The following is a 13,890-nucleotide window of genomic DNA, read 5'->3' as shown; positions in this document are numbered from 1 at the left end:
TTTTTTCATCCTTGATATCCATTTGAAAACCCCACAAAAAATGACCATTTTCTGGTTTTTTAGTCAACTCATCGCTACTCTGCAAATATTGATAAAAAAAATAATGTTGCCAGGTAATTTTACAGCTTAATGTACCCCCAAAAACCCTGGAAATTTTCAGATTGATCCATGGAACCGTTTGTCCGGTCCGATTGCTCAAAGTTTTGCCGTGTCGGGCCCAAATAGCAAGTGACCCGGCACTATACTGACACTCAAGTCAGTAGCGAGTTCGGCTACTCCCGATCGTAGCGGAAATGCACGAAGCTTTTCAAATTGCCTAAGCTCATGACTGAACAGTATAGTAATTTTATATAGTCAAGCAGTATATTTCAACGATTAACTGTTAATTATAGCAATTTAAACATTAAAATCATAATTTTACTGATTAAAACGACATTAGTTATTGAATATAACATAAATAATTAGAAGTTGAACTACAATTATCGTCAATTATTTTTTTCCGTGTAATCATTACCATAATTCTTTCACATGCGATATGGGAATTGTTACCATAATTATGGGAATCATTCCTATACTTATGGAAACTTTTTCCAGAAAGTATGGGCCTATATCCCATAATTCAAAGTAATCATTATCATAACGGTATGGGATGATATTTCATAAACCTACTAGAAACGGTTACCGTAAATTTCTCTCGTGTACCGAATAACCTTTTTTAATATTGAATTTTTTTTTTTTCATTTAACAGTTTTAAGTTTATAAATATTAAGTACAATACTGCTCATATTTTATTGTCAGAACTGAATTTTATGATTCACGTGATAAACGACGACACTTTACATAATTCACGAACACATTTACATCCGACAGTATCCAACATAAAAACCCCACTCTACAGTATAATTCATTATTTTATTATAATTTTTTTCGTTTTTTAATAACAATTATCATTAGTGAATAACAATTTTTCAAATTTTGATACTAAACAATTATTTAATATTTATCTACATAACTATATAATCTGTCGACTCGTTCTGAACACTTGACTGATTTATAAAATTTTGTGTTAAATATTCGTTTTAGGACACCCTGATCTCAATTATGTAATTTTTACAATTTTTCTTTGTCTGTCTGCCTGTCTCTCTGCCTGCCTGACAGTGTGCATGTTCTGTTCTAACTTAAGCTTGACCGATTATAAAAGAAAAATATAAACATCGAAAAAGCATGCAATTGCGCAAATAGGCTGTATATCATGCGTTTAATTGATATTGTAATGTTAAGAAAAAATTAATTATATAAATCACTATTTTTATATATTCTTTCGAATAAACATTTCGATAAAATACTCCGGATTTGTTCATAATGAAATTATAGATTTGAACTTATATGCGCGTCGCGCGCAGCAGCTATGCTGCGTTTTTCTCTATCGCACTGAATAGTGTGCTCAATATTTCTCCATCACACACCTATGCTTGCACCGTTTTTAAAATTAAAAATCCTGGCAATAGTAATTCATGACCGGTTTTTTGGAGGCAATACAATACTATCGTGTTTACAATAAAATAATCTTTATTTTAATATACACTAACGCAAGAAATTAAAGGAACAGAAAAATTTTATAAATATTTCAGTGATTTTTGGAAGGCTGTAACTTTGTGAAAAATAATCGTATCAAGATTTAAAAAAAAGCATTTTATAGCTTGAAATTTCTAGTTTCGATGCATTTTTATCAACATTTTTTAAGAACTCTGGCTATTGCGCAAACATGAGAAATACCGCGAGACAAAAAATTTCTAATTTTTTTTTTTTCCGAAGAGCCCATGGACCGTGGAAAAATTATTTCAACTAAACCAATGCATAGGTCGTTTAGCAAATTTATTCAGCTTCAATTTGGTTTTTTTTTTAACCTCGTAGAACGATTTGTCGCAGAGATATCAGCCTTCAAATAAAAAATGATCCTTTTGGCTTTGATCATCGATATTTCAGGTACCAATGATCGCACAGTAAATTTCAGGGTGGCGTTAAAAACTTGAATAAATTCCCTACAAGACCCTCTCATCATTTAAAAAAAAAAAAAATTTTTTTATTTTTAACATCCATTAGAAGTTAGTATAAAAAAATGACTTTTTTTGGTATTTTAGTAAATCAACCGCTACTCTGTACATATCGATGAAAAGACTAATGTTGCTAGGGACTTTTTTAGCTTAATGTACCCCCAATAATCCTGTCCATTTTCGAATTGATCTATAAAACCGTTTTTTAGGAATGATCGATCAAAGTTTTGCTAAACAATTAAAGGAACAAGTTCTGTTCCTTTAATTGTGTAATCATAATCAACATAAAAAAAATAATTTTTTTTCGACTTTCTTAAATTTTTGCGTTAGTTACTCAGCAAACCCAGGTAAAAAAAAATCTTAAATTTGACTTGATTTAACTTAATTTCCTTTGAAGTCGTCGATATGCCGACAAATGTATACCACATTTTAACTTTTTAAACTATTTTTGACTTAATATTGACTTAATCTCGACTTTTTTTAACTTTTTTGCCTTAGATTAGACTTTTTTTTAACTTTAAAAATTGTTTAGTTTCTTTTAATTTAACTTTCTTGGTTTAAATTATTTCATTGCCTTAAATTTGACTTATTTTGTCTTAAAAAAACAACTGGTTATCGATTCGAAATCTAGTTCTATATTTGACTTAATTGTAACTTGCAAATTAAGTCAAATCAAATGTGGTTTTTATACTTATTTATTAATTAAACTAATCTAAAATTAAAACACTATTTTAATTATAGCAAATTTTTTAAAAAATATTTCTGTTTAAATTAAAAATAACTATTAAAAAAAGTTTTATTGCAATTATTTTGTTTTATTCTGTTCCTGAAGAATTTGTATAAGCTTTTGTTTACAATATCATCCATTTTCATATTGATTAACCAATTCTGCAAAAAACGTTTTATTACCTGTATTAATATAAAAATATACCGATAGTAAATTTTCGACAGGAATTCCAAATACATTTTCAGTTACAATGAATTCATATAAGTGTGATAGTTGGAGAAGTCTGACAGGCTCTTTGAAAGGTTTTGTTTGCAGAAGAGTTATTATTGCAAAATGATGGCCAAGGCACTTACAATTACTAATTTTTTGACAATCGCATATTTTATCAATAATTTTTATAAAAAAATGAAGAAGACCGAAACGTTTTTCATTCAAGTATTTAAATGCTACATAAGAAGAATTATTTTTTAATGTTTATTATTATTATTATAATTTACATTATTATTATAACTGTTGCTAATAATTATTACTATTATTAATTATATGTTACTAATTATAAGTATTTTTTAAATTTGCGTTGTAACTGCCTAATTTTGTTTTATTCTGACTTTAATGTAACTTTTTTTGTCTTAAATCTAAAGGAAATAGAGTCAAACCAGTTTCAACCTAAACGTGACTTATTTTGTCTTAAATCGATCCTAACTACCCACAAAAAGTTAAATCTAAGTCAAATGTTACGAAAATTTTACACTGACTGAAAAATTAACTTAGTTGACATTTGAAGGATTTTGACTTAAATTTTAAGTCATAATTAAGATTTTTTTTCGACCCGGGAATACAATGAAATGACAACAAAAAAAAAAAATCGGTCTGTCAGTTGACCCTGCGGGCCAGCCCCAAAACTTCCCGCTGTTTTCGAGCTCGTTGAGCTCGAAAACATTATTGTGAATACATTTTCGAGCTCTTCGAGCTCGCAAATACTTTTGTATGCCATTGTTTTGTAAAAAACCATTTTTTAGCATTTTTTTCTCCCACGATATCTTGCGAACGAATTAACCGATTTTGATGGTTGGGGTGGCAATCGACGCGTTTTATCAAGTTCTGAAGCTGATCAAATTTTGAAATTGATTTATTTAGCCGTTTTTGAGAAATTTCAAAAAAACCAAGGAAAAAATTTTTTTTGAATTCTTTCGTCAACGGTTTCTCTTGAACGAATGAACCGATTTTGATGGTTGAGGTGGCATTCGACGCGGCTTATAGAGTTTTAGAGCTGATTAGATTTTGGAATCAATCCATCGAGCAAATTAAAAGTTATCCAAATAAAACATTTTCGAAAAAATTTTATTTTTGAAATATCTCTGAACGCACCCTACCGATTAAGTTCAAATTTTTACGGCTTCGACATTAACAAGCCGCGTCGAATGACACCTCAGCGATCAAAATCGGTTCATCCGTTCAAGAGTTATGAATATTTACATACATACATACGTACGTACGGACATACACTCGGACATCATCGTGAAATTAGTCAGGATAGCTTCCTAGGACCTCAAAACGTCAACATTTAATGAAAACTCGATTTTCGGAAATCGGAGTGAAAACAATAACTCCCCGACTATTTGAAAATTTTTAATTTTCCTAGCTGGAGGTTAAAAAATAAAATTTTCTCAATTCTTCGTAGCGCGTATATTATTGTGACTCTATTAAAAATAAAACTGACTTCTTTCATCTTGGCATGTCATTAGGAAAGCTTGAAAAATGAAATTTTTTTTACTACGTTTAATATTGATCAATGCTGTAGACTTTATTCGAGAAAAACTTTTATACACGTCCTTCATATTTCGTAACAAATAGAAACCTCTGAATAAAAATAGAATGTGAAATTCAAGCTTTTTTTTTCAACGTCAACGAAAAACTACGACTTTAAGTCTCTTGCGTATGAGTATGATATTCGAGAAGATTTATCCAATGGTCCACATGTAGAATTGGCTACCACACAGAAACGGCCACCCAGAGCAATAAATCTTCTGGAACACAAAGGTCCTGGAAGGTAACCGTCTATTAATCGTCACCATTTTATCCTCACTTTATGCGATCGAAAAAATTTCGGAAGCCATATAAAATATTCCATTATTCTATTGCCAAAATCTTTTTTAAATTTTTAACTAGAAACTTCAATTCATAAATTTGTAATTTTTCCATAAAAAAAAAAAATTTATCTTTCAAAAATATATGTAAATTTGTCGAAATTTAATTTAAAATAAATTTTAATTTTTGAAAATCACACATTTATATTCATATTATAATTTGAGGGTCGGCAATGCAAACCGGATTTCCAGATTTGAAATTTCTAATTACGTTTCAAGGTAGTTGTCGGGTGATGAGCATAAGTCAGAAAATTCGAAAACTTTGTTTACTTATTAAAGAGTAATATAGTTACCATTAAAATTTGAAGTCGATTGACCATCTCTACTTTGAAATATTTATAATCGCAGTTTGAATCATTAACATCGCGAACAATGAGCAGTACGCGTTTCAAGTCGCGTTCGTGACTCTAATAAAACAACTAACAATTAGCATTTTTGAAAAACTAACAGGAAATTGATGAGTTGGTCCTGAATTAAAAAAAGAAGTCAGTGCGTGTATCAGTGAGTGTGTTCACGCGGAAGAAGTGAAACTTGCGCAATGGTAGGGACTCTGACGGCTTGAAGTGACGTCACGAGTTTGAGGCTATGGGCACATTCTTATCGAGTCCGGATATAGTACGAGGTCTTGATGAGAATGTATCCATAGCCTCAAACGCGTGCCTTCACTTCAAGTCTGTCAGGGTTCCTACCTTTGAGCATAAAGTATTGAACAAAATTTTTTATCATATCAAAGGCGGAAGTTGGATTCGAGAGAGAAACAGTCAAAAATGTTTAATTAGTGTTTATTTAATCCAAAAGCTCAAGAATTCGAAATTTTTTGAGTTAAATATAAAGTTTGTCACACGAGATTAAATGGAGACAGATTAAATGTACGTTTATGTTAAAGTCGTTTACAAGAATCGACTGTTGCTAAGATTTTTTCCGATTTTTACTCTACCTAGCAGACGTTTGTCGAATTAAAAGATATTTCGACTCACCTAATGGCAGGGAGACGATTATATGGTGGGGACAAGTGAATCGATCGAAGCGCTCGCTGTGGGCACAATTTCGTTGAATCATGCTCTCGTTGAAAATAAACACGTGAAAATTAAGTTAAAAAATAGTTCATAATAGTTATTGTGTCGTTAATGTTGGCCTTTGCTCATCGTTTGAGGTTAAAACAATATTTTATGATTTATTGATTCAAATCCGGTTTGGATAATGATTTCCATCATTGCCTTAAAATTATTTTTCAACCCTTCGTTACTCGCGCTATATGGCGATTCCCCGCACAACACTACTCAACTAACCTAATAGAGTTGGCGTGAATACGAGTGAGACACTAGAGAAAGCGTGTGTAACGGAAGGTTAAAATAACATTATAAGTTAGTACTTTCTTAGTTACGATTCAGAAGCAAATTATCATGAATTAAAATAAAATTATTTATTTCAATTTTGTTAAAAAACTCAATTTACTATTCTACTATTTTTTAAACTTTTATCATTGTAGTTGTCATGTATTATTTGTTTTGATTTTATCGGTTGATCTTATTCTATTCTAAAAAAATGGTATTTATTATTTATTAAAATTTTTTATACTTAATTTCTTTATCAAAATATATTTAATTTAATTTTCTCTATCAAAAATAAAATTTCACTTTTTTATTTATATCATTATAAATTTTTATATTTTGATTTTATAACGAATTTTTATTTTTTACACTGATTTTATATATCTTTTATAATTCTCTATCATGATTTTTTGTAACCATCAAATGTCGTTTTCATCGCGCTCCCTGCCAATAGCGTATTTTAGTAGTCGTGTAGGAATGTAGAGACAGATAGAGAGGGAGAAGTTATTTTTCGATACAAGTTCGAGCTAAGTTAACTAAACTGTAGATTGCAAGAAATCGTATACTTTGCGCCCTCTACATGTTGCTCGAAAATCCAACTTTTACGGTTGATATGACAAAAAACACATTTATTATTATTATTATTATTATTATTATTATTATTATTATTATTATTATTATTATTACACTGAAAAAAATAATCGCTAGCTGCTAGCGATTATTTTCTTTAGCAGCTAGCAATTAAAAATCGTTAGCTGTAAGCGATTATTTCGTTAGCAGTTAGCGATTTCTTCGATAGCCGAAAGCGTTTTTTTCGTTAGCAGGCAGCGATTAAAAATCACTAACCGGAAGCGACTTTTTCGCTAGCTGCTAACGATTTTTCCGCTAGTAGCTAGCACGGTGTATTTTTGAGTCGGTGTGAGTGTTTGATACATATATTTATTTTAATAATCAAAACAGTAATGGACTAATTTTCAACTAATATACAGATCTTATATTCGGACAATGTATAAGCTTTGAGTTAATAACACCAAACGGTGTGGAAGATAACACTCACACCGACTTAAAAATACACTATGCTAGCTACTAACGAAAAAATCGCTAACTGCTAACGAAATAATCGCTTGCAGCTTACGATTTTTAATCGCTAGCTGCTAAAAAAAATAATCGCTAGCAGCTAGCGATTATTTTTTTCAGTGTATGATTATTATTTTAAACTGCATATTAAAATATTATCAGAATAAAAGAGTACATCTCTTTTTATAATTACATATTATAAACGAAATCTTCATTTTCATTGAATAATAATTAAAAAATATTTTATTATATACATTTACAAATACACTTACACAAAGTTTCATTATTATTGGTCTATTTCAGTTATACTTAAGGGTGTTTCAGTACATACTTTCGTTATCAAAGGCTTATGAGAACTAAAATAAAAAATATAAGTTTTGCACTCCATATCATGGAGTGCAAAAAACTCTCTAATTTTAGAGAGTTACATAAAGCGAAATTAACACTTAAATCTACACTTAAAATTATAAGTGTTTTGTCATAATTTTGTTTAAGTATAACGGAACCTTGTGATGCATATAGTAATGGATGAAGGAACTCGATGATATCATTTAACTTTTTCACTATAAATGGTTGTATATTGTCTTTTAATTAATAACTAATAACTTGCACGGTCAATGTTTATAGCTTATACATATGCAGCGAATATGATAGTATAATTGTAAAATGCGAACTGATGAACCACTATACCACCCTTTTATGATTAACGAATTTAATTGTATCAACACGTTGATTTTACCGAGGCGTCTATATGATTTAAAAACACGCAAACAAACTAAATATATCATGTATTGTTTCGTGAATATCTTTCCATAATATGGTGTGTACACGTACGGATTACATATTTTAGGGTGTTTCAAAAAAATTCGAATTTTTTTTTTCTCGGTAACGGGTTCAAAAGTTTCATTCAGACATAAAAATACGCATGTGAAAATTAGAGGTCTCAATATTAATATTATGAGGTTCCGCATCGAACTTTTCTATTTTTCATAAGAATAACATGGAAAAATTTTTTTTCACGTCTTCTGATTCTTATAACTAGCTAACTATGCGGCGTAAGGAATATCTGCCGACTATTCATGGTAGGGAATTGAATGCTCTTCAGAAGATGTCTCTTATCATTTTGTTGATAAACTCATCAGTTCAAAAGTTATTTGAGCTTGAAGTCAAATTTATAGTCAATTTGAAGATTTTTTCGCTTTTCCGGCAAAACTGTCAGACTTATCATAAAATGTCATGAGATCTTTTGTAGGGATAACTTTATTTGTCAGACATTATCTTTCTTAAAGTTGTTCGAGCTCCTTAAGCTTGAAAACAGTGGGAAGTTTCAGGGCTGGCCTACAGGGTTAACTAGTTTCTAGGTCTTTGTTTTTGAACATTTTAATATATATATATATATATATATATATATATATATATATATATATATATATATATATATATATATATATATATATATATATATATATATATATATATATATATATATATATATATATATATATATATATATATATATTATATATACATATACGCACATTTATAAGCTTTTGAACCAATAGTAGTTTTGGAACTTACTCGACTAATTATGAAAGGCGATGACCGAATTCTACGAAAAATCCACCATGACCACAAATGCAATGGCCAAATTTCTATGAACTCTACTAAAAAATTATAAACAAATTAATAATCTTACGATGTTTAAATTTATCACGAATCAATATAATTCTAGTGTCATCTTATGAAAAAAAAGAAAAATTTAATTACATCAAACACGTGACATTGAATTTTATAATTGAATATTTGAGTACAAAAGCTTCTTTTTACTGTATTGTATTTTAGATATTAAAAACCAAACTGTGATCCACCCTTTGACATCAAGTAAGACATCGAGTATCTGAGTAGACTTCTTTTTTAAACTGACACGACCAAATAGAATAATTCTATAGATTATTCAATTATCTCACAGTAAAACTTAAAATTATTAGATTATTTTCACTATAAAATTATCGCTATACACTAATAAAATATAACAAATTATGTTAAATTTTGCTGCTTTCAACGCTTTGCTACACAAAAATTTAACTGAAAATAGATACTTCCAGATTTACTTTCAAAAGATAATTAATATGAATTATACAGTTGAAGCGCTGTTTATTTTCATCATGTTTGAACTAACTTTATTAATAAACAAATTAATTTACTGTTCTGTGAACAAAAAATTCTGGAAGCCGGTTGACTCTGAGAGCCAGCTTCCAAACTTTCCTCAGTTTTCGAGCTCAAGGAGGTTGAAAACATTATTGTTATTGCATGTAATTTTATATTTCTGAGCTCTTCAAGCTAGATAAAAGACAGATTTCGTATTAATCTCCGAGATTTCGAGAAATTTAAAATGGTCAATAATCATTGTTTTTTGCGTTTTGCTCACGATCTTTTTTGACAATCATTATCTATTGTATTCTAATTTAAAATGTTATTCTACCAAACGTATCGTCACTGCTGCAGATGGGAAAATCCATATTCCAAAGCGCTTGATTTAATATTTTTAAGTTAGATAATTGTTAACTTTCTCTACATTAATAATTCATAATTAATAATTTTACTTACAATAAAATAGTAATTAAATATAGGGGAAGAGGGGGCAAAACGGGATAGGCCGGCAAAATGGGATGCCCTCAAAATTTCGTCAAAATTTTTTTTTCTCGAAAAACTTTCGAAAATGGTCAAAAATGACATCTAGTATCGTTTTACACTATTAAAACCTAAAAAAAACATTTTTATATTTTTTGCGAAAAGTATAAATGAAAAAAATTTACAAATTTTATCGTACTACAAATTTATTTTCATGAAGTATCACAAATTAAGAAATTTATTTCTTTAATTAACTCAACAACAATTTGCAAACATGCAAATAACCTTCTCAATAAGACAATTTATAGATAAATTGAGAAAAATATAGATAGCCCGAACCAGATAAGGAGCTGTTAGAGATACAGCGCTGTCAGTGGGATATATGAACATTAAAGTTCATATTGGCGCCAATTTCAAATTTTGAAAAGAAATAACAAGGAAAAACTTCTTTAAAAATATGTTGAGAGTAAATTTTATTACTTACATCAATTTAGAAAGACATTATTACATCAATTTTATTCACTTAAAAAAAAAAAATTTACTTTTTTTTAAGGTATCCCATTTTGTCCGCAGAAAATAAAAATTTTTTTTCTGATGGCAGTCTAAAATTCGTTATATTTATTTAAATAGATATTTATGTCCCTAAAAACTAAATTTTTCGTTAAGTATCCCGCTTTGCCCCCCCTTCCCCTATTTTCAAGAAATAATTAAATTATTGTAATATTTTTCTAGTAAAACTAACTCATGTTAAAATATGTTAATATAAATATTTATTGTTTTATTTAAAAATTTTTTAAATCAGTTAAAAATTTGTTTATTATTAATTAAATAACCTAATTTTTTAATTGTAAAACCTTATCTTAACAGTAACCTTACTACCTTGAATTGGAAGCAGCTTCATCGAAATTGTAATAATTCCAATGTAGCATAGGGATGATTCCAATGTAGCATATGAATGATTCCCATGCTAGCATAGTAATGATTACCATGCCAGCATGGCTAGCGTTACCATTCAAAAATCGGACAAACTATTATGTCAAATAAATAATACGGCTAAAAAACTTGCATTACCATGCTACATGATCATAATTATTATGTTATATTGGAGAATATACCGTTCACTTCTCTCCGTGTGTGAAAAAATGTCAAATACAGTGATTTTTTAGAATATTTGTTGATATGCTTTAAGTTAACGAACCAATTGCAATAAATTATGTATAGTGATCATCAAAGACTATAAAAACAAAGGACCGGCATAAGTTTTGGAACATATGATGAATAACATTATGCGTTATCCGGAAAGAATGTAGTAAATTGTTTTTTCTAAAATTATTTATCGCCGACATCTTTTGAACTTATCAACGGTATTTTATATTTGGGACGGAATTGGATGCTGTTTTTCCGCCTATAACGCTAAAACATGTTTCGAATGAATCGATTCTCCGATTTGTAAGTTTATTAGAAAAAAAAAACTTTTTTGAAATTCGTTAGACCACAAAATCTCTTGAACTGATGGTTGAGTCAGTATTTGATGCAGCTTATAAAGCTTCAGAGCTGATTAGATTTGAAATAGATCAATTTTCTTATTTCCAAAATATTCGAGAAAAGCGAAAAGAAACGAATTTTGTTTATTTTTCCGTCGACGCTGTCTCTCGAACGGATAATCTGATTCAGACGTTATTGGTGGCAATCGAAAGCTTTTATTATATCAAGTTCTATCGCTGATTAGATTTGGTAACTGATCGATTTAACAGTTTTCGAAATATTAAAAAAAAAAATACGTTTTTTTCGTATTTCTTAAATATTTTAGGATCTATTTAATTAAGTGATCCCTAATTTGCATGAAATCTAAGTTCAAACGGACTCTGTCGACTGCTGCAGGTACCATCTGGATCAGTTGATTTATTAAAAAGATATGAGTGGTTTACATCTACACACAAACACACACATCTCTCTGAAAATGTCAGAATAGTATCCTTAGACCTTTAAACGTCGGCATTTGATGAAAACTCAATTTTGGAAAATTGGGATGAAAACAATAACTTCCCACATTTTTGAAAATTTTCAATTTCCTTGGCGGGAAATTGAAGAAAAAATAATAAATACATAAAAATGATTATATGCCTCCGATATTTGATATCAATAGATAGAAAGTAATATTAAAAAAATATTTAAAAAAAGTTAAACGGTGGATCAAAATTGATAAGCCCGTCACATGACGTTTCATCTCGCAGTTAAAAAGTCATAAAAAAATTAGATGGAATTTTATCGATGAAAACCGATTAATTTAAAGATCGTTAAATATCTGTTCCTGTTTCATATGTAATATAATATAGCTACAGCAGAGCTTTACATCGATATTCTGTACACATAACTCTCCATGTTATTATACATAAAATCTAAATATAGAGGTCGGTCACAGTTTAAGCAATACAGCGTAAAACTTACCAAGTACGAGAAACAGAAGAACTTGTTGCGGGAGCCGGGCCACCATTGTGGATACCTCTCGCACATTTATGTATTTAAATCGAGTACGTCTGCCGTCTCTCGATTTCACTATCACTATCACGAATGTCCGAGGCAAACACATTCATTTGACGTTGAACCCGATTAGATTATACTTGTCCACCCCGAATACCCCTAACGCACCACTCTCCTACCCTTGTCAATTTATGATATTGTTTTATACTGTCTACTAAAATGTTTATACTAATTTATATTAAATAGACAGTGTACCTAAATAAATATGCATACGTATATGTATTTATATATATATATATATATTCGATGAATAAAAACGTAAGTTAAAAAATAAATGAATAAATTTCCAACTGACAGAAAAAACTCAAAGAGGAAAAAAAACTTCTAACGGATTATTATATTTTTTAATTGTCGTGTGCTACAGCGATCACTGGAAAGATGGTTATGAAAATAAGTATTCATCTAGAATAAAGAACCATACACGTACTATATGAAAGAAAATCAATTTTTTCTTTCAGAAATATACACGCCCTTTGAATATGTATGATCACGTGCGATCAAGCTTTTAAAACAGTTTTCATGCATTTATTGAAGCCACCGGTGCCTGATGAGTTTACGAAAGATTGACAGGTGAAGGGCTGTTAAAAAAAACTGAATGATTTTTTCAATAAAAATTTTTTTTTTTGTGATTATATTAACGGAGTATTTCAATGACAACCATCGGATTTAATTTTAATGAAAAGAATCAATCATAATTTTTTATTTTTGGTTTTTCTTGTTAACGTGAAGGAGATATTATTTGAATCTTCTTATCAAGTGACCTGGTATATATTTCACTTGAGTCGATTTGGCTTCATGCCGAAATTTTTCATGATTTATTTTTATCACTTTAGTTCATCGGTCACAATTGTTTCTTCAGCAAAGGTTGTCACTTGCTCACTATTTTAATGTTAAATTTTTTAAATATTTTTATTACTATTATTATGAAACCAATAAAATAATTTATTCTATGCTGTTTTGATTATCAATTATCACTATCACTTTTTATTTAAAAATGGCTATTTTTTACTGGTCACAAATTTTTTTTTAATGTTTTATTTTTTTTTTTTTTAAATGTATATCACCAATTTACTAAAACTATTAAAATTTATGAATAAACACAAGCACGTGATATAAAATTTTATTTGAAAGTTATTAAAAGAGCACACATAAGAATGTATGATACGACACACGCGGAGTCCGACCGCCGACTGATGAACTGCGCGTCGAATGTACAGACTGTAGTGTAGACTTAGTAGTACAACCGCGTTGGTAATCAGACCAACCACCAGGCGCTTAGTTAACACTATAGCTTTTATCTATCTATCTATCTATAGCTTTTATGTTAATATTAATATTAACAACCATCTCATCACAATTGTCGATTTCCTATTTAAATAACA

The 13,890-nt window shown here is 29.3% G+C and overlaps 1 protein-coding gene across 1 annotated transcript in view; it reads right to left on the bottom strand.

The window, feature by feature from the left end:
- The window catches only part of LOC130667966 (uncharacterized), a 184,725-nt gene extending 171,044 nt beyond the window's left edge, over nucleotides 1-13,681 (bottom strand). Inside the window, exon 1 of the mRNA XM_057469914.1 lies at nucleotides 12,416-13,681. Within this exon, the coding sequence (XP_057325897.1) occupies nucleotides 12,416-12,557 (142 nt within the window). The 5' untranslated portion in view covers nucleotides 12,558-13,681. The remainder of the gene's footprint in view (nucleotides 1-12,415) is intronic.
- Between the last annotated feature and the right edge of the window lie 209 nt (nucleotides 13,682-13,890).

The sequence above is a fragment of the Microplitis mediator genome, chromosome 5 (assembly GCF_029852145.1).
Source record: "Microplitis mediator isolate UGA2020A chromosome 5, iyMicMedi2.1, whole genome shotgun sequence".
Lineage (NCBI taxonomy): Eukaryota > Metazoa > Arthropoda > Insecta > Hymenoptera > Braconidae > Microplitis > Microplitis mediator.
Note: the sequence above shows the minus strand (reverse complement) of the source record. Positions and strands in the feature narration are given on the sequence as shown.